Consider the following 22,808-nt stretch of genomic DNA (forward strand, 5'->3'; position numbering starts at 1 on the left):
TAGGGTTCTCCCGAGCCTGTAAAACTCCTCCTCAAAACTGCTGCCAATATGCTTGTGTGGCGATTCCTGCTCTTCATAAGATCCTCGTCTTGACCACCGGATATGTGGCCATCCCCTCTGGATTGGCTGTTTATTAAGCCTCTTGACACAATCTGGTAAGTACATTTCCCAGGTAGATAGCCCACCTATCTTCAGGCCAGCCTGACAGCCTTGCAGTACACTCAGAGGTTCTTCAAGAACCCCTCTAGATCCTCTCCCGGGGTCATCTTGAGGAGGGTTGGTGACACTGGCGGTGGACAGGCCACAGCAGTTTGCACCACCTGGACTATCTGCATAAGGTGGTGTGTTGCTGTGTCACCTGCACTTGAAATACTTCCTACTGGGTAATTTGCACTTGCAGGGCACTCTGCAATTGCTGTTGGCTAGTGACAAGAATTTGGATCATTTGCTCCATTTTAAATGACTGGATGTAGAACAAACAAACAAACAAAAACAAACCTGCTGGCCTCTCTAGCCATTACTTACTGCTTGACCCCTCTCTACCCAGGCAGGAATGGCCCCCTTGGCCTGCATACAAGCTGGGTTGGAGTTGGGAGGGCCTCAGGAAGAGAGAGAAATACAAATCAGCATGTTTCTTTTTCAGTGCTCAGCAAAGCCACACCCTTTCTTCAGCTGCTACAAGGCAGTACAAAAAAACGGTTCCACTTCACAGTCCTCTGCAGAGACTGGTTTTTCCCTCTGACACCATATGTGGCCCTCGAGCCAGTCAGAAGTGTGGTTACAGCCAGAGGAAAAAGTACACAGAAAATCTGGCTGTGCTTAAAGTGCTCTTTATTTACAGTGATCTTAAAGACACACAAGTGTCAGCAGACAATAGAACAGACTCCTTGAACTCAGGCAATCTCTAAGCAGTTTACCAACCTTACAGATAATTCCTCAGTTGGTATATGTTGGGACTGTCAGCTCCCCGAGGCCTGTCTACCCTGTCTAGGCCCTCAGGTTTTATACTCCAGGACTGGACTCCTCCTTCTTCCCAGGATACCTTGGGGAACCAAGCTTAAGGAGGATCAGGCGGGATATCTGTGCCCCGTCCTTTAAGGCAGATTGAGGGAGATGCCTATACATTCCCTCACAGGCCCCAAAATGAACTATGTGGAAGTGAGATGTGTCAATGGCAGGTGTTGTTTACAGATTATAGTTATATTACATGCTTAAAAGAAAAAGTAACCAACCATGGTACATACATTTAAAATTAGCAAAATCCTCAGAAATAGCATATATTATAGCAAATTAGTACAGTAAATACCATTCTATAACATCCAAAACAATTCCATTATTCAATTATTCATTAATTAAATAAAATCATAAATAAAACCCAATACACAATCCTAATAAAATGGTTCCCAAAAACCCTAACTGAAATGCACTAATGCATCTCTTGGTGACAAAACAGCATCATCAACTACAAAGAATTATCTCAGAATTCAAGCTTATTATATATAAAAATGCCACATTTCAAGCTTATTATATTGAAAAATGCCACATTTTAAGCAGCCTTTTAGAAACAGCTAGCTGTCAGGTTTGATCCACTTCAATTGACATGGAGTTCTATAAACTGTGCAAAAAAAAAAACCGAGGGGGCGCTATTGAGCAGCGCTAGCAGATGGTCGCATAGAGGCTGAGCTCCCTCCCCAGGGCTCTTTATTTGCCTATATTTTCGCAATTACCGGGTCCTTTTTGGCTCATTCATACTTTTCCAGACGTTGGTACCTTGTATAGCATGGCGGTGAGGAAAAAAACGGCAGACTTGCAGCAGTTTGCCTTTAGCAAATTGCAGGACGAATCTCCTCCAGATGACGACGTGCAGGGCCTTAAGCAGCGGAGTGGCGTACAGAGCATGGCCGTCCCGGAAGCTGAGTCAGTAGGTGAACCTGCCGCGAGTGGCCTACACCCCGACATCCCCACCAGATCAGAGATCCGGTCCTGGTTCTGTGAAATTCGGACGGATCTTAAATCCTATAAGGCAGACCTCCAAGCAAGCATGGCAGAGATCCGTGAAGATCTCAATACTATGGGACGTCGGGTGGACGATTTAGACACGAGGGCCGACCACCAGAGTGCACATATCGATGCTATATCCGACTCCTCCAAACAACTTACCCTTCAGGTGGATGTGATGGCGGAAAAATTGGAGGACTTAGAGAACCGGTCCCGCCGCTCTAACCTCCGCATACGTGGTGTTCCCGAATCTGAGATCTACAAAGACAGTGAACAGACGGCGGCGGCCATTTGCAAGGCTTTACTTCAGGAACACATGGCTGAAGCGGGGGATACACAGCCAGAACCAGTTATTGTTTTGGAACGGGCCCATCGTGCTTTAGGGCAACGGAGGGATAATCAGCCCAGAGACATTATACTTAAATTTCTCAATTTTAAGCAGAAGGAAGAAATAATGTCTCTAGCTCGTACACATACTGACTGGACCTGGCAGGGCCTATCCGTCACCTTTTTTAATGATTTGGCCCCTTCCACGCTTCAGAGACGCTATCAACTACGTGATGCTACCGCAGTTCTTCGCCGGACGGGGATTAAATATCGCTGGACTTTTCCATTTGCATTGCAGTTTCAGCACAATGGTATTACTTATAAAATGCGTTCACTACCAGAAGCTGCGCAGGCATTTAAGGAGGCCGGGCTGGAGTTTGCTTTCGCTATTGAGGGGCCCACCGGCAAAAAGCCGATGGTCGATGCCACACCACGTTGGAGACGACCGGGGACGGGCAAGGGACGACTTCGGAGGCAGACTACTTCGGCCACCATCCACACAGCTGATAAGGGCTGAGACTTCTTGTGCTTACTCTGGGCGCTAGGTTGTGGCGTCTGGTCAGCCATTGTTATGTTCAGTCATATGTTGCACTTAACGTTTGGTTCCCTATTGGTGACACTGGTCACCTAGGTGTTTAATTCAATGTGTACCATTCTTAATGGGCTACCTGGATCTATGGCGAAATTCTTTATTGAAATCTTATACAGAGATATATTTATCAGGGGAGAGCTTTGGGGGGGGGGGCCTCATGTTGGCTACGGGCGTTGCTTTCTGTTACCCCCAGGGTTGGGATCCGACAGGAATTGCGATCCCTTTCGATGTTACACCCAAAGGGGATAGAGTGTCTTTTGCTTTTGTTTCTGTGTATGCTTCATCCCTTATGTTTATTCATGCAAGGACGGGGAAGCACCAAAGTCTATGTTAGTACCGTCGTGACAGGATACTGTATATTTCATAGCAGGTGGTGCCCATATAACTTTCATTATGGTGCGGCTTATTTCCCTTAATGTCAAGGGGTTAAATACCTATCGAAAGCGTTATCTTCTTCTGAAAGAGTTACAAAGCCAAAAAGCAGATATAGTATACGTACAGGAAACGCACCTCAAATCTAGGCATAGTCACCTTCTAGAATCTAGGGCCTATCCACATGTGTACCATGCAGGATGTAGTGGTGGGGCTAAATATACTGGGGCGGGCATCCTGCTGGCTGCCTCTCTTGTGTATGAATATGTTTCCCATGTCGCGGATCCAGGGGGCCGTTACCTCTTGCTAAAGATTAAACTGGGATCCCAATTATACTCTTTACTCTCCCTTTACGCCCCCAATAAGGATTGTGGGGTTTTTCTGGCTGCCATCCAAAATTTGCTTTTAAAACACGCGGAGGGCACCCTTGTACTGGGTGGCGATTTTAATGTTTCCCTAAATCAGAGTTTAGATAACTCGTCTCCTAAGTCCACCACGCCCCTGACCTTGCGCAAGCAACTGCAGACCCTTATTGCAGACTGGTCTCTTACTGATGTTTGGCGGTCCAGATACCCCCACTCTCGCTCCTATACTTTTTACTCGGCTCCACACAATAGCTACTCCCGCATTGATTATTTTTTAGTGGATAAACAGTTGGGCAACAGAATCCGCAAGGTGGATATTGATGTCATTTCCTGGTCGGATCATGCCCCTATCCTTATAGAGGTGGATGTGAGTGACGGGGACAGAGGGGAAACCTTCTGGAGATTGAATGAATCCCTTTTGCAGGATACAGCTTTTGTTCAGAGGCTGGAATCTCAACTCCTTGAATACTTTAAACTGAACGCCACCCCTGATGTCAACCCGGGTACGGTGTGGGACTGTTCCAAGGCTTACGCTAGGGGGTTGTTGATTTCTAGGGCTGCGGCATGTAAGCGTCTTAGACAGCAGGAGCGAGAGGCCCTCATCAATCAGTTGGCAGTACTTTCTAAGGAACACATGCACACTCTCTCCCCACATTGTTATCAGAAAATACTGGCAATAAAATCGAAACTTTATGCTTTGGATAATGCCCACTTGCTTCATTCTTTGGAGATTACCAAACAGGCCTACTATGAGGGCGGAGACAAGGCGGGGCGTCTGCTGGCTCGTAGCTTGAAAGCCAGAATGGTGCATAATAATATCTCAAAAATCAAATCTGCCAAGGGGGAGATGTTGACGGCCTCTCACGACCTTAGGGAAGCATTTTCTTGCTTTTATGAGCGCTTGTATTCTACAAACGCCGCTATTGGCCCGGATGGTATTCTGGAGTACTTGCAAGCGGTGGCTTTGCCTGGTCTCACCCCCAGCCAGCAGCAAACTCTGGAGGCACCCATTACGATAGAAGAGGTATTAGCTGTCATAAAAACTCTTAAACCAGGCAAGGCTCCGGGGCTCGACGGTCTCGCCGGCGTTTATTACAAGCGGTGCGCTACCAGCCTTGCTGAACCTCTAACGCAGTTCTTTAATAGCTTACGCACTAATGGGTCTATATCCCCACAAGCGAATGTCGCGGGCATTTCGGTGCTGGCCAAGCCGGGCCGAGACCCCACGCAATGTGCCTCATATCGGCCCATATCTCTTATTAATGTGGACCTTAAGATTTTAGCACGAATCCTGGCGCTTAGGCTTAATACTTGCCTACCTTCCCTTGTGTGTAATGACCAAGTGGGATTTGTTCCTCACCGCATGGCGGCGGATAACATTCGTAAGGTGCTTGATTTACTGTGGTGGGTGCAAAAAGAACGCATTCCAGCCGTCTTGCTCTCCCTGGACGCAGAGAAAGCGTTTGATCTCGTCCACTGGCCCTTTCTATTTCAGACTCTGCAACGCATGGCCTTCGGTCCCTTTTTCATTCACTGGCTCCAAAAATTGTATGCTGACCCTAGAGCAAGAGTTAAGGTGAACGGTGGCTATGGGAAGGCCTTTGGGATTGGCAGGGGTACCCGGCAGGGCTGCCCGCTTTCTCCCCTTTTATTCGCTCTTTATTTGGAACCTCTTACCATCAACATTCGCAACTCTATGGATATTCGTGGGGTAGAGCTGCGGGACACTAGGTACAAGTTATCCTTATTTGCCGACGATGTGTTATTGATTCTGACCGACCCAATATCCTCCCTTGCGGGGGTGAGGCGTGAACTGGACAGATTTAGTGCTGTTTCTGGGTTAAAAGTAAACCTTGACAAATCGGAGTTACTCAATATCAATCTGCCGCCTGGGATGGTCCAAAAGATCAAAGAAAGGTTTCCATTTAAGTGGGCTCGTGCTTATATCAAATACCTGGGAGTGCGTATTTCTTCTCAACTCACTGACTTATATAGATTGAATTATCAACTGTTGGATGATAAAGTCACCATTGATATGAGCAGGTGGAATAGGGGCCCGTACTCATGGCTGGGAAGAATTGCTATTGTTAAGATGAATATCCTACCCAAATTTTTATACCTATTTACCTCTTTACCTGTGTATCTCCCTATTCCTCTCATCCGCAGATGGCAGCGTAAAATTTTTGATTTTATCTGGCGCCGGAGGCCGCCCCGACTCCCGAGAGCTCTCTTATATATACCCAAGCAACAAGGGGGGCAGGGCGTACCGAACCTGCTACGGTACTACCAGGCTGCTCAGCTCAAGGCTGTCTTGGATGTTAACCGTACTCTACATCCTAAACAGTGGGTTCAGTTAGAACAGGATATGGTGGGTTCTATGGCGCTATCGGCTTTGTTCTGGCTGCCTAGGGCCGACTGGCGGCCGCTCCGCTGTGTGCCCTGGACTCTTGGGACCACACTGCGCATTTGGGGACAGACACGCCGGCTGTTGGTGGGGGACTTTACTTACTTTTATCAGTCGTCCCTTGCCCACACACAGCGTTTTAGTCCAGGACATTCCTCCCCCCTTTTTCAACCCTGGCGTGCCAAGGGCATATTTACTATAGGACATTTCCTCTCACAGGGGGACCCTTTATCCGTAGAGCAATTAGCGCTTAAATACACACTCCCTCCTTTGCACGCTTTGGCCTATACCCAAATCTTACATTTTATACGTTCCTTACAGCGGTTGGGCGTGCTCAGGCCGGGACGATCTCTGTTTGAATCCTACTTTTCTTATAGTGACATCCTCAGAGGCGCTATCTCTAAACTGTATCAGCTATTTTTCCAACAGGGAGTGGAACAGTGTTCATTTGTTAGATGCTGGGAAGAGGATCTGGCAGTTCAGCTAGGGCCCCGAGTATGGGAGGACGTTCTGAAACAGGCCAGGCACTGCTCGATCTCCGCCAGACTTCAGGAGAATTGTTTTAAAATTATATATCGTTGGTATCTTACCCCTGACAAGTTGCATAAATATTACCCTAATCTAGGGCGAGAGTGCTGGCGTAACTGCGGTGCTGTTGGCACCTACTTACATATTTGGTGGGCTTGTCCAAGCATCAGTTCCTTGTGGACAGAACTTTTCACTTGGCTGAACAAGCTCTTAGAGATTGCTATTGCTCCTGCGGCTTCAGTGGCTTTGTTACACATTTTCCCGGATACTATCCCCAGGAAGTTCCAGCGGTTTTGTGCACAATTATTTATAGCAGCACATACCCTCATAGCCTATCATTGGAAGTCTGCGGTTCTTCCCTCGCTGCGGGACATAGAAAGTAAACTTTATTCTTATTACCGCCTGGAACACCTGACGGCATCGAGACATAATCGTCTCCCTGCTTTTTTGGCTTCCTGGAAACCCTTTATTGACTCCTTAGGTCTGGCACAGTGACTCCTAACCTACTGGCTAACTAACCTTTCAGTTTAACGACCCTTTGATATGCTTAGGTATGCTTTTCTGTGTATTTATCCCATGTATGTATCACTCACCAGCTGCTTTTGAGTACGCCTGTCTGATGGTGCTCCTTGCAGTTATTATATTTTGTCACCTCCTCCATGTATGCGTTATTTGCCATAGGGATGTTTTGTTTGTTTGCGTTTATATGACACTCTTTGGGAGGGAGGGGGGGGGGGGTGGGGTTACAGTGTTAATGGTTTTGTAAATGCTCCAGTTCTGACTCTGTGTTATATGTTTGCATTCTGAATGGAATAAAAATTGTCAAATTCAAAAAAAAAAAAAAACCGAGGAAAAAGTCCTATGATGACTGCAGGCTAGCCTAGCTGCTCGTACAGCGAGAATTGACAAACACATAGTTTGAGTTGATCTGAGGATGCACAATGGAACATACTGTTCAAGCAGGTTATGGATATATGACAAACCATTCAAATATAACACTTTGTAAGCCAGCAAAAGATTTCTGCTTTGGACCAGTCATAATACTAGAAGCCAGTGACGTTTCATCAAAATGGAAGCTTTATGCTCTCATATGTTAGTACCTGACAAAACCCCAACTACGACCTTTTGAATTTTATTTGCTAGCAAATCCATATAAAAACTATTACAATAGTTTAACCGAGATAGCATTACATAGGTTAAATCTGCATACAAATATGGTCAAATCTGGTGTATTGCTGTTACAAAAAAGAAAATATTTGTTTTATATTCTGTTTTTCAGACACTTCAAAGCTGATTACATTTAGGTATTTCCCTGTCCCTAGAGGGCTCACAATCTGTTTGTATCTGAGGCAATGAAGGGAGAAGTGACTTGCCCAAGGTCACAAGGAGTAGCAGTGGGATTTTAACCCTGGTTTATGCTTCTTAAATTTAAGGGAGATATCCAAAGCAATGCCAAGGCTACAAACTGAATCGCCGATTGATCATTTTTCCTGTCAATACTGGCAAAGGTTTTTTTTGTAGGTTCTGGCACATTTAGAAGTGTTAGGCCTTAATACTGGTCTCTGGTGAGTGGCTGGGCAGGTGAGGGGAGATGGAGGCAGTAGTAGCAACTCTTCAGACCTATGGGCTTTGGGAGACAGGAGGTTTTTTTTTTTTTTTTATTCCATGGGGTAGGGTCTTGGAAGGAGCAGCAGCTCTTCTGCCCTATAGACCCTATAGTAGGTAGGCGGCCGTACTTCTCCAGCCCAATGGCCGAATCAGAAAGAAGTGCTGGTGCCCTGTGCAACTGCACAGGTTACACACTTCTAAAGTCAGCCTCAAGCTTTGTTACAGGCTAAATTAAATATCAAATTATTACAACAACAAAAACCTTGGGGTAGATACTTTTTTTTTTTTTTTTTTAAATACTGCTTACTGTTTACCTTAAATCTACACTAGGCCCCTTCCTTATTAAGCCCTTGATTATAGTTTCTACTATGTTTTTTCAGTACTTGTATGTATCAACCATTTTTCTGGAAAGTGAAAGTTTAATATAAAAAGATATTCTGAGACCAGCAAGGAAAGGATTTATTTCCCACTACAGGCAACAGAACTATGGAATCAAAGTATAAATGGTAACCACGTCTCCTGTTTTAATACAAATATGTCTTCATGCCTCCCCATCATCACGATCTAGCACCTTTGCTGGCAATTATAACCAAAAATCTTTCGTTATTTTTTTTCCATGTTACCCTTATCTGACATGGGATCTTTCTTCACTTCTACTGTGCAGTTAGTCATCCATCCTTGAGTGCTATGCAGTGGTTTACACTTTTGTTTGCCGGTGCTCTACCAGTATAACAAAACATTTGATGCTTGAAAGAATACTTAAAAATGCAAACCTTTTTGGGGAGTGCTGACAGGTTAAGAAGGCAGAAGGGGAAAAGGACAGGAAGTAACCCTGAACAAAGCTTTGGTTCTCCCATATGTAGGACTTTTTGAAACACCTTAAAATGAACAAAACTACTGAAAACAGCTTGACAAAAAAAAAAAAAAAGACATGCTGGCTTCCATTTCAGATAATGACAGCCAACAGAAAATAGAGCAATCTCAATGATATATTGGCCAGAAATGACAGCAGAGTACATGCTCATAATTTAAACTGTTAATTTAGCCTGTACCAGGAGATGACATCCTTGCTTTCACAACGTGCTTAATAACAAATACCACATTCCCAAGGCAACTTTCATTTTGGAAGCCAACCCCGACTCACCCAGACTGGAAATTTCAGAGGTTAATTGTATCTTGCAGGATAGTAAATTTGTCAACAGAACTGACAAAACAGAGCAACCTGACCTTTTAGCCCCTTTGCCATACATGCAGGGACCTTCTTTTTCTGTTTTTATTTTTCCCAGGAATTTATCAGGGTTTATTATGACAAGAAAATCAGCGGGAAAACGTGACATTTTTCTGGGTAAACATCTGAGTTTATTTGGTGGACAGAAGCCAGTACAATAAAACAATATTGAGCAGATTTAACCACTCACCCACATCCCTAACTCTACTCCCATTTCCTAGCATGTTCCTTTCGCTCCTCACACCCTTTAGAATCTCCCTCCGCCCCCTTCACACACACAGTATTGAAGGGGTCTGAACGCTTCAACCTGACAAAGGACTTCATGTACCAGAATTCCCTGCTTCATGACGGGTTTACTTACAGTCTGCAATACAGCTGTAATTAGGACATTGAGAAACTCTCTGTCAGCACATTGCACATTTTCATTTTTTGGCTTCGCTGTTCTTATTCTCTGATAAGCTTTCACTGCTGTAACCTAGATTAGAACAATGGATGTATTATGTGATGGGCTGTATTACTGCAGACTCGCGAATTCCTTTCCAGAACTGCAAGTCCCAGCAGCCTCTCCTGCAGAACTTGGGAGAAGTTTCACGAAAGTTCCAGGGTGTCTAGGGAGGGGGTCAGTAGCCCCTTCAGCCGGAATATGCTTGCTCAGCAATGCTTAGAACGCATGTGTAAAAGATAAGAACTGTAAAGTGCTTAAGAGTCTGTTCCTGAAGGGGAGGGGCATGCAGTTGTACTGAGCCTTTGTCTTAGCTGCATCTTGCTGGCAATAAAAGTCTATCTTTACGGATCAGTTGTCTGGACCTCCTTACTGACTAAAAAGAGACGGTTACATTTGGCGAGCCAGCCAGGAGGTACCGGGGATGCTATTTTAGCCCCCCAGTTGGTCCAGGGGATTTTGTGGCGGAGTGATCCCCCAGACTTGCCTGGTGAGTGGCCACCGCTGAGTTCAGTGATCAGGTATCTGAGGGGGTCATTCCACGGAGATCCTCTGAGACCTTTGGGCTGGTGATCTGGGAAGAAGGCTTTTGTGACGATCGGAAGAACCCTGCAGGCGAGTATTATGGGAATGATGGGAAAAGTGAAGAATAGCTAAAAGAGTAGCAAATAACCGGTCCATCCGTGAGGGGACCGAGGGGGCTTTGATCACACCCCAAGCGGTGGTTTGGTAGGAATTGCATTCCGAAAGCCACGCGCATAAAAAGAGGAAAAAGAAGTAACGCATACGATAGTGGGAATAGGTTTCTTGTTGTGTGAAAGTGACCCTTTTGTGTCTGACGGATACGGACCCCTTACCTATCCGTCTTCCCTTCCCTCCTTTGTCTGTGACTCTATCCTAATGGGAGGGGGCGGTTCTACTCCATTAAAAATCATGACGGAGCACTATAGTGAAGTGTTCGATAGGCATAAATGTACTAAACCCGGAATGATTCAACGATGCACCCATAGGTGGCCCGGTTTGTGTGTAAATTGGCCTCCGGTAGGAACTTTCAATTTCCAAACGGCCACAAGGGTCCTGAAAATAGTTAGTGAAGAAGGGAATCCGGGTTGCCCTGAGGATTAACCGTACATAACTGCTTGGATTGCAGTTATTGAGAATCCTCCGTCGTGGGCAAAGAAGTTAGTGGAGGGAGCCGCCCTCGTAATGGTGGCTCAGGTGCACAAAATGGGGAACTGGAAGTCCCCATTATTAATTAAGGATTGTAATGTATGTAACTGCTATCTGTGAATTGCAAGCACATGTACCAGGGATTTTTTTAATTGTTTTAAACCCTAATAAGAAGAGTTTTGGTTTACAGATGCTGCACAAGACTACTATACAACTAATTAATTTACAGTGTTAAGTTAAAATACTGATTTGATTACTGAGAATGCATTTACTGGTGTTGAAGTTTAGAACTTGATGGCAGTTAAGGGTTAACAGCAGAGATAATTACAGAAGAGAGAAAGAAGAAAAAAAAAAAGGGACATTGGGCTAGCCTGGGTAATGAAGACAAAGAGAGAGAAAAATTGTTTCGTTTGTTTTAACAGAACATTATTGAAAGTTAGTTGATGGTGTGCGTATGTGAATAAAGATAGAATTGTGGCTGTTTCACAGAAGTTGAAGTTTTTGTAGCTCCGAGTTTCTGCTGATTAAATTTACTCTCCAAGGTCCTTGCTAAAACTGTCTGTAATCTGACAAAGGATTGCTACTTGCAAAGAAATACCAGAACCAAGGGTCCCTTACAAATCATTTAGTGCCTTATGATGCAGGCTATTTTTAAGACATTTTATAGCAGCAAATTAATTGTTACAGTACAAAGTGGAATGGTGGTGCGTCCCACTGCGCGTCAGTACGTAGTGCGTAGGCATTCAATATGGCTGTGCGTTTCATGCTGGCATTGCTAATCAGAAGTTTTAGTTTTCTCATATCTTCTATCCCAGTGTCCTCCCTATGCTTATCTTTCTATTCTCTAATACCATGTTAATTATTGTTCTTACTTGTCTCCTATATATTATCTGTTATTTAAAAGTTACATTGGAACGCATGATAAAGTATGAACTCCCTTTTGCTGACGCAGTTTATTTTGAAGCTGTCTCTGGGAAATTTAGAGAAATGATTAAGAATGGGTTCTTTGTTAAAGTTTTTCTTGTTGCTTCTTTGGCTAGCAGTAGTTAAATATGCAGAGTTACTCCCTGTTTTAATGTGCAGCGCTGACTGTGGGAATTACAGGATGCCGTTTGTAAAAAAAAAAAAAAAAAAAAAAAAACCGGAGAAAACAAAGACTTAATATTAAAAATTTTGATTCAGTGGCAGGCGCAAGATAAGGATTATTGGAAGTTGTGGGCAAGAGAAGGGGCCACTATGCAAGATTAGGAACAAGAGCAAATATGAGTCGGCCCAAATGATAAAGTAGTGGCCCACACACACACACACACCCATATATATATATATATATATATTGCAATTATGTTCTTTTACCACTGGTGGGGGCTGGGCTCTGGCTATTACCATATGTTCTTAGTGTTTGCAATGTAATTGATACAAGGCTTCCAAGGGTTTGATCATCACTCCTGCACACCTAAAGCGCCCCCCTTGGATCCTTGCCTGCAGATCCAGGTTGACTTTATTGAATTAACCCAATGCCAAACTTACAAGTATGAAGGAAGCAATGTTTTGCAGCTTCTCAGCCTCGTCAGAACTGATTTGCCTCCAGGCACAGGTCACCTATTCAATTTCCAGATGGATTGTGATCTTTTCATCGTATTTTGAGATGTATGGGAACAGGGATCAGGAAGAGAAGAAAAGGGCCCGTCCCTGCAACCAGGAACTTAATAATAGAGACCCGACATCCGAAAGAAGCTGCAGAAGGCCGAAGGCTTTGAGGGCATGAGCCTCAGCCAGTTAAAAGCTATAGCAGACTAGGTATGTGGAAATAGAGAAGTGGAAGAGAAAAGAGAGAAGCAAGTAGACATATGAAGGAGAAAGTGACTGTTAGCCGCCGCTCTCGAGGACACGCGGACGGGAAGGAGCCAAGACAATGGCAGACCGCGAAGAGGAGGGGGAACAAGACCCCCCCTTTGGGAAAGAATCAGTGTGCGTACTGCAAAAATGAAGGCCATTGGAAGAGAGACTGTGAAGAATGGCAAAAGAAATACGGGAGCCCTGCAGTGAATACTAACGACAAAAATGGACCTGCACCGAGACAAAGGGGCCGAGGAGGAAGGAGATCGGACAACCCCACTGGCAGATGGCGGGGGAGGCGACAAGGAGCATACAGCCTGAAGAGACCGGGAGGGAAGAATCCCCACTGACCCTCTGGTGGAGATCCACGAGGTAACACAACAAAAATCAGGGGCCTGTTGGACTCAGAGGCCAACGATCTACGAAAGAGACTGTTTCTATAGTGGGTGCCTCAGGTCAGGTACTCACTGCCCCTCTGCAGAAAGAATGAACTATACAAGTAGGCGGGACCATGGTATCCCTTATCGGATGGAACCTGCTGTGTAAGCCTCAGACCACATTGAGATTTCAACCAACAGGGGAAGTTAAAGCCTCCTTCGGGGACCATCCAGTGATACTCATCTATCCCCTCCAAGAAGAATGGAGACTACATCTTACCATAGTCGAACGAACCATCAAACATCGATATGAAAACAACACCCCCTCAACAAAAACGAAGACAACTGATGGATAGTGTACCCCAAGTATGGTTCGAACAGAACCCGGGAGGAATAGCTATCGACGCTACCCCCATATGGATAGAGATGAAACAGAATGCACAGGTGATTAATCAACCTCAATACCCCATTCCATATATGGCCAGGCAAGGAATCCAGATACATCTGCAAAGACTGTATGATTTGGGCATTCTCCGACGAATCCGATCTGCTTGGAACACCCCTTTGTTGCCCGTAAAGAAGCCTGGATCAAATGACTATCGACCAGTACAAGACTTAAGAAAAGTGAATAGTCAAGTAGCAGATCTAGTAGCCCTCGTCCCAAATCCATATTCAATCCTTGCCCAAGTCTCTCCTGCATCAAAGTGGTACAGTGTCATTGATCTGAAAGATGCCTTCTTCTCCGTTCCGGTAGCGGAGGAATGTCAAAAGATTTTTGCTTTCACATGGGAAAATGCAGATACTGGAGTAAAAGCAGCAGTACACATGGACTAGGTTGCCTTAAGGGTTTAGGCACTCACCTACGCTGTTCGGTGAGCAACTGGCAAAAGACTTAAAGATGTATCAAGTAAAGTATGGGCCAGTCATACAATACGTGGATGACCTTCTGTTGTTTCGAGAGACGTACCTCGAATGTGCGGTATCCACTCTTCAGCTGCTAAAGACGTTGTACTCAAAAGGGTATCGTGCAAGTAAAAAGAAAGCGCAAATCTGTGAATTGGAAGTAGAGTATTTAGGCTTCCAAATACGTGGAGGAACCCGATGTCTGGGGATTTCTCGCACCAGTTCTATAAGAGATCAACCTGTACCCACTTGCAAGAAAGAGCTCCGGGTGTTCCTTGGAGCTGCAGGATACTGTAGGCTGTGGATTGCTAACTATGCAGTTATTGCCCAACCCCTATACGACAAGCTGCGGGGTAAAGAAGCAGGATCTCAACCCTTCCAGTGGGAAGGAAATGAACTGGCAAGCTTACGTCAACTAAAAGAAGCCTTAATTGAACCACCTGCTTTAGGATTGCCAGATGTAATGAAACCATTCCATCTATTCGTCGATGAAAAGAAAGGAATGGCCATTGGGGTATTGACTCAAACTCTAGAATCATAGGAACGACCTGTTGCATATCTGTCAAAAGGAATGGACAATGTTACAAAAGGATGGCCAGGTTGTCTTCGAAGCATTGCGGCTGCATGCTTACTAATTCCAGAAGCAGTCAAATTAACTTTTGGACAAACCTTGAAAGTAACAACTCCTCATACTATCCAAGGACTGCTAGAGACCCATGGACCAAAATGGATGACTAATTCACGTCTCGTCAAGTATTAAGCCTTACTGTGTGAAACACCTGAACTTCAAATACAGGACAGCAAAAACTTGAACCCGGCCACTCTTATGCCGGCACCTGAACCAGTTGCCCATGATTGTGAAGAAGTCATGACTACAATACATTACAGTAGACCAGACCTGAGGGATCACCCCTGGCAAGGAGCTTGGACTTTATTCACTGATGGGAACAGCCAAATCATTCATGAGATACGTTCTGCTGGATATGCTGTTGTATCCGAAGATGAAATCATTGAGGCTCAACCTCTTCCCCCAGGAACGTCTGCACAAAAAGCTGAACTAATTGCCCTTACTCGAGCTCTGCAGTTGGCAGAAGGAAAAACTGTAAATATCTATACAGACTCTAAATATGCCTTCCTTACAATCCAAGTGCATGGAGCATTATAGAGGGAAAACAATTGAACAATGCATCAGAAGTACGTGAATTACTAGACGCAGTTTGGCTACCTCGCAAGGTGGCTGTAATGCATGGAAAAGCACACACCAGGAAATCAAACCCTATTGTCAAGGAAATCAGAGAGCAGATGAAGCAGCAAAAAGGGGCAACTCGGGAACCCTTCCAAGCAGTATTAATTGCATCGAATCATCAGGCTTCAGGCAGTCCTGGAGCTCATCACCAACGACTGCTTTCGCTCTTAAACTCTGGGCAAAACAAAATACCAAAATTATGACTGCAGTGTACCAGAATAGATTGGTTTTAGATTACCTTCTGGCCCAGAAAGGAGGGTTTGTGGAACATTTAACCTCTCCAATTGTTGTTTACAGGTAGATGACCAAAACAAGGTTATCCAAGACATCACTGATCGCATGGTCAAGATGGCACACGTCCCTGTCCAGCAATGGAATAGTGCTTGGGACTGGACCAATGGATTCCATGGTTGGTTTTCCATGATCGGTGGATTTAAGAGCTTGTTTGTTATCCTAGCCAGTTTAATTCTGTTTTGTCTTTTAGGACCCTGAATTATTCCTTTCTTGCTCAAACCGCCTTCGTCGGATGATGGAGGACATTGCTGAACGCAATACAGCCACGCAGCTCCTGTTACTGTACATGTATTCCTCTGAGCCTATAGAACCTGTTTAACCATCCTCATGTTTTATCCTGGGCCATCTTCCCATACATGACAAGTTCGGGCTACAAAGGGGGGTGGAGCCATTAGGGCCCATCCGTCTCAAACCCGTGAAGAAACCATCGGACTGTTTGGGAAATTAGGGCCCCCTGAGAACTCAAATTGCTAATTTTTCTTGTTTCTGTTTCTTTCAGCTCCACAGTTGCGTTGTGATGGTGTGATACTTTTCATAAAGAATGATAAGTATCAAAGGGGGGAATGAAGGGGTCTGAACGCTTCAACCTGACAAAGGACTTCATGTACCAGAATTCCCTGCTTCATGACGGGTTTACTTACAGTCTGCAATACAGCTGTAATTAGGACATTGAGAAACTCTCTGTCAGCACATTGCACATTTTCATTTTTTGGCTTCGCTGTTCTTATTCTCTGATAAGCTTTCACTGCTGTAACCTAGATTAGAACAATGGATGTATTATGTGATGGGCTGTATTACTGCAGACTCGCAAATTCCTTTCCAGAACTGCAAGTCCCAGCAGCCTCTCCTGCAGAACTTGGGAGAAGTTTCACGAAAGTTCCAGGGTGTCTAGGGAGGGGGTCAGTAGCCCCTTCAGCCGGAATATGCTTGCTCAGCAATGCTTAGAACGCATGTGTAAAAGATAAGAACTGTAAAGTGCTTAAGAGTCTGTTCCTGAAGGGGAGGGGCATGCAGTTGTACTGAGCCTTTGTCTTAGCTGCATCTTGCTGGCAATAAAAGTCTATCTTTACGGATCAGTTGTCTGGACCTCCTTACTGACTAAAAAGAGACGGTTACAGTATAACAGCATTCCTCCTTACTAGGGGTGGGGCTGTAGGCTTTTTCTCACTCCTTTGGCAGCACCCTTACTGCGGCTCCCATGCTCTGCACTTCTGCTTTTGGGAGGGACCAGACAGCCTGCCAGAAAGTGCTTCTGATGTGCATGGCCTGCTTTAAATGCTGCATTTGGTGGCATCCAGCAACAGGTACTTTTGGCTGCTTGTGAAAGCGGGAGGCAGGTGCTCGCTCTCCAGTGTCACATCAGTGACACTGGAGAGCAAGTGCTTTCGCTGGTGGTGGGCGGGATTTGAAATGCTGCATGTGCTTTAACCCATACTGGCTTGCAGCAGTTGCTAGAGGCCTTGAAACACTGCATCTGCAGCTCTGGAGCTGCTCTTTAATCAGTCTAAAATCAGGGTGAAAATCGGTTTAAACCAATTATTTTTGGAAAAGTCCGGAAATTAATGAAAATTGGTTTAAACTGAAAATGAAGGATCCTACATTTATACTGCTCCCCAAGGGACAAAACAATATATTTATTTTTTATAAGAAAATCATAGCCAATAGCCGTAACTACACTTATTATATTAAAATATTAACTCTCAGATATGGTTAACTTCCCATCTAAGTGCAGAGGACAGGAAGAATAAAATGATAAATTGGAAACATTTAATCAATGGCTGTTTTTCAATATACTAGCCTTAAATTTTGTGAAGACTTAGTTTGTGTTAATCCAAATACCACATTCTAAAATCCACCATACAGCTATCATTACTGATGATACCACATTTTCTTATGCTCCAGTATACAAAATCTCAGTGTTCTGATAGACCCTCATCTCTCCTTCCATCCTCTTGTCAAATCTGGTTTTTACAAATTGCAAATTCTATGCGATTTAAGACATCTCTTGGTTAAAGCTGATTTTTGTACTGTAGTCCAAGCTTCCATTCTGTTCATTCATTTATTTAGACATTTTATATACCGTCAATTCCATGTATAGATCACAACGATTTACAAATTGACATTCATAATTATAACTCAACAGACAAACTATGATTGGCTCCATAAAGCAAAGAGTACAGAAAATTAAAATGAAGTGGTAGTTATTGCATCTTATTCTGTTGGTTGTTTTTAGAATCTTACATTCTCCTATTTGGGTTTATTCTTCATGATTCTATTCTTATCATTTATCCTTCTTATCTTTGTGGCTCAATGTCTTCATTTGTTTTTATGTTATACTGTATGCCTTTTTGAACAGCCATGTTTTTAGTTCACATTTAAATCTCTTTCTATTTGGTAAAATACGTAGTTGTCTCAGGCAGAGAGTTCCAGAGCATTGGACCTACTCTGGAAAACACACAATCTCTTATTTGCGCTAGATATGTGCTCCGTATTGTGGGGATAGTTAATTTTTTATTGTGAGATCTTAATGTTCACTTAGGATTGTAAGGCTGTAGTGTCACTCCTAACAAGCCAGTGTTATTGGAATGAATGATGTTGAATATTATTGTTAATACTTTATAGTAGGTTCTGGATTGTACTGGTAACCAATGCAGTGACATTAGTGAGGGTGTAACGTGATCATATTTCCTAGATCCTAATAGGCACCTTGCTGTGGCATTTTGAAATAGTTGTAGTGGTTTTAAGTGACATGCTGGAAGACTTACTAGTAAGGAGTTACAGTAGTCTAGGTCTGAGAAGTTTGCAATACAGTTCGGAAGTCCGCAAAAGTTAATAATGGTTTCAACTGATGTAGTATTTGCAACTTGGCGTTCATGGTGGACTATTATAATTCAATCTATTTGGGCCTTCCAGCAGTGACCCTGAAGCCTTTGCAGTTGTTACTTAACTCAGCCGCATGCTAATTTCAGGAAGTAAGCGTAGTGAGAATTTTTCACGGGTTCTAACTGACATCCTATAAGTCAACATGTTTAGTACAAGACTGGCTTAACAGCTTTCCTTTGGTGCAATTCTCTGCTAAGCGTTTATTACCCTACATGTCAATTGAGATAATCTCAGAGGGGATTCTTAAATGTACCATTTATGCAACCTGCTCGCCTTGCTAATACAAGAGACTGTGCCTTTTCCATTGTAGCCCCCACATTTTGGAACTCTTTACCTGAGGCTTTGCAGCTGGCAGACTGGATAAAGACCTTCAAAACCATGTGGAAAACATTTCTTTTTAAACAGGCTTACTCTTGATTCCATCCAGCTATTTTAGGCTCCTGTGAGGCAATGTGTGTCAAACTTGCTTTGATATGTATTTCTCAGACATTTTGATTAGTGTTTTTGAACCTCTATGTATGTTCTTAATTGTACATCACTTTATGCTTTGTAAGCGATTGATACATTTCAAATAAAGATAAAGATCAACTTCACAGAGCCCTGAAAAATATATTAGAGGAGCTCCTAAGACTTATGTCTAAATTACTTTTATCATCGAATTTAGCAAGCCATTCTTCTCAAGTTATCCAACTATTTTAGATAAGAACCTTTTCCCGCCTTCCTTTTCATGGTTTTGGAAGCATTCAGGCAGCCTGGTCTCCAAAATTTGTTGCCATCTCTAAATACAAGTATATGTGGAATCTTTGGATTTTCCTCTCAACTTGGGGAAATTAATAGAAATTTTCAAGCCAAACTCTGGAAACGCAAGCACATTTGATAGAGATTTATCACAGACTTGTGGTAATTAGCACTTCATTTGCTTGTGGTAGATCCCTCAAATCAGGTCAATCAGCTTGGGCTCTGAGGCAGATTCACTGATCTGAGGGGTTCACAGCTGCATTTATTATTTTGCTTTCGTTAGAACTAAGCTGACACAGCTTTTACAAGCTCACTGAACTATTTTGTATACTTTAAAATTTTGAATTTTTAAAGAGGTTCATCTGTAGCCATGTCATCCACTCCAGAGCTAGCTGCATACATATTTGTCAAGTACTAACATTTACATGAATAGAGTAGCAGCCTACTGGTTAAAGCAGTGGGCTGAGAACCAGGGAAACCAGGGCTTAAATCCTGCTTCTCCCACAAATGTTCCTTGTGAACTCAAGCAAGTCACTTCATCCCCCACTGTTTTAGGTACAGACAGACTGTAAGGAGGAAAAAGCCTATCTTGCTTTGAGCATGGTTTTTGGAAAGGGAAGTAATTAAATCCAACATTCTTGTTAGAATCCTTTTTGGATAATGATGCCATATAAAACTAAATGAAAGGATTTCCCAACTGGGTTATTAAAGTACCCTATACAAATCTTATGTCTTTCTGGTCAAAGTGCTCAAATAGCCTGGAAAGATTATGTTGTCAAGTGTCACTACAGTAGAATTAAATTGATGTATACACATAATAGTTTAAATAGTACATTGGCCTTTTGCTTTGATATCTGATCTGAAAGGGATACATGGGAAGACAATGCATACTCAATTAATATATAAAATGTATTAATAGAAAACCATTGGAGAATGGCCTAGAAACTTTAATCATACCTCAGTCTGTTGGTGTAGGTATCCACACAGGTCTTCATTTTAGCCAAAAGTGTTCCAACAGAAGCTTGGGATTCCAAATGGTCGTCATCCTCGCCATTTTCCCCAGATAAAGGCAGCAACAAAGGCACCAAAGACGTGCAGGAGGCAATAGCTCGCAGCAACTCCAGAAGAGCTCGGTAGAGGGGAACGTGCCTGGCCATATCCAACACTAAAAACAATAAGGAATGTGTTTTTAAATATCAATACCAGGTTAGAACAGTTGCAATCCAAACAGAAGGCATAAACAATGCCGTTTCCATTAATATTTTTACCATCAAACAACTATCACTTCTCTCATTCTAGTGTAGGAAAACATTCTAATTTCAACTGATATACTGAAAAATAGGTGCAAGTAGAAAAGGACCATTTGGTCTACTTAGTCTGCCCATTTATACCAGTCTACTGCACTACTTAATTATCTTCCATCCTTGCCTTGCTACTAAGGTCCCTATTTGCATATTTCATGTATATTTGAAGTCTGTCACTATTTTGGCCCCTTCCATCTCCACTGGAAGTCTACCAATGTTTTCAGGATTTTTTTCTCCAAGAACATTTCTAAATCTCTTTTAAACCCCACTATGCTAGTTCCTTCGAACATTTCTTTTGCCAACACATTCCACAGCTTGTGTGTTGAGTAAAAAGAAAGTACTTCCTATGATTTGTTATAAATCTGCTGGTTTTTAGTTTCATGGAGTAAGTATCTCCTTGTTTTAGTAAAGAGTAAACTGCTATAATGTTCCTTTTTAGCTATCTCTTTTCTAAGCTGAAGAGCCCTAACTTGTGTAGGGGAGCTGTTCCATCTCCTTTTATCATTTCTGTCACTCTCCTCTGCATCTTTTCTAATTCTGCTCTTGTCTTTTTTGAAATGGGGTGACCAGAACTGCATACAGAACTCAAGGTGCAGTTGAGCGGATCGATACAAAGTAATGTGTTATTTTTGGTTTTATTCTCCATTAATTTTTGAATCATTCCTAACATTCTACTTGCTTATTTTGACTGCTGCTGCGCACTGAGTTGAGGATTTCAACGTATTCTTCACAAGGACTTAGAGGTCTTTTTCCTGGGTGATGACTCCCATTACAGAACCTAGCATTGCGTACCTGTAGTTGGGATTATTTTTTCCTATACGCATCAATTTGCACTTCTCCTTATTAAAAGTAATATGCCATTCAGATGCCCAGTCTACTCTCATAAGATTCTTCTGCAGTTCCTCACAATCATTTGCTGTTTTAACAGCTTTGAATAACTGTCATCTGCAAGAAGTGCTGATGTATCTATATTTTAAACTGTTCTATACAGCAACTATTCTGAGGGCATTAAAATTATTATAATTGTAAAGGGCATGTAAAATGGGGCTCAACAGAGTGGGAAAACATCAGATTATGATTCTTTTTTGATATGCAGGTAGAGCTTGATCAGATTGGGCCGAACATACTAGAAATGGTGGGAAATCACCCCTTTTTGATCTCACTGATATATTGACAGAAAGCACTCAGGAAAATGCTGGGAATTAAGGGATTTAAACTTTGCACACTGCAAAAATGAGCATTATCATCCTTTCATAGAAGATGAGTTAGGGGGCTGGAATACAAAGCTGAAAGACAAGGGAATTATTAAAATGTCTGTTATTTGCAACAGCTGGAAGATAAGTTGGAACCCATATCTCCTTTTTGCAATATTTTCCATTAATATACTTTGGAATGAAACCAGAAAACTCAAATTATCACACATGGCTTGCCACATGGGTGTTTGCATCTTTGAGTCAGTTGCTAATGAAGAGTGGGTGGCTCGCGGGAATGACGGCTACTACCTGGAGATAATACCCTTATTCAATAAACATACACACGGTTAATGCGACTCCAACATTGCTCTAAGACTCCAACATTGCTCTAAACTTCAACGGCAAGAGGAAATGTGGAAAAAAGGATTTGCATTCACAAAAAAGCGGGGAGTAGCTTGGTTGTTACGGCGGTTACTACCCCAAACCAAATAAGCCTGATACTTCACTTTCAATGCATATCCAGCATTGCTTTCTGCTTCAACGGCAGGGGAGAAAGACTGATACTTCACGCATATCCAACATAGCTCTCTGCTTCAACGGCAGGGGAGAAAGTCTGATACTTCACTTTCCATGCATATTCAGCATAGCTCTCTGCTTCAATGGCAGGGGAGAATGTCTGATACTTCACTTTCAATGCATATCCAGCATAACTCTCTGCTTCAACGGCAGGGGGAATGAAGAAAAGTGGATCTATATACAGACAACAACCAACAAGGACTGAATTACATAGCCTGGGTAAACAAATAAGCATGGGTGTAGCTTGCTTATTGCGGCGGTTACTACCCCTAACTAATTAAGCTAGATATTTCACTTAAATGCAATTCCAACACTGCTCTTTACATTAATGGTGGGGGTGGAAGGGAAATAGAACCAAAAGGTTACTAACAGCCAAGAGTAACAGATAAGTATGAGAAAAAAAAAAGTACGAAACTTGCTGGGC

General features: G+C 43.1%; 1 protein-coding gene across 5 annotated transcripts in view; it reads right to left on the reverse strand.

Annotated features, from left to right (window-relative positions):
• BIRC6 (baculoviral IAP repeat containing 6) overlaps positions 1–22,808 on the reverse strand; it is a 1,045,545-nt gene that overhangs the window by 163,107 nt on the left and 859,630 nt on the right. For all 5 annotated transcript variants that reach the window (XM_029593898.1, XM_029593899.1, XM_029593901.1 and 2 more), the window contains exon 66: positions 20,269–20,476. In XM_029593898.1, the coding sequence (XP_029449758.1) occupies positions 20,269–20,476 (208 nt within the window). The remainder of the gene's footprint in view (positions 1–20,268; positions 20,477–22,808) is intronic.

Source organism: Rhinatrema bivittatum, chromosome 3 (assembly GCF_901001135.1).
Source record: "Rhinatrema bivittatum chromosome 3, aRhiBiv1.1, whole genome shotgun sequence".
In the NCBI taxonomy this organism is placed as follows: domain Eukaryota; kingdom Metazoa; phylum Chordata; class Amphibia; order Gymnophiona; family Rhinatrematidae; genus Rhinatrema; species Rhinatrema bivittatum.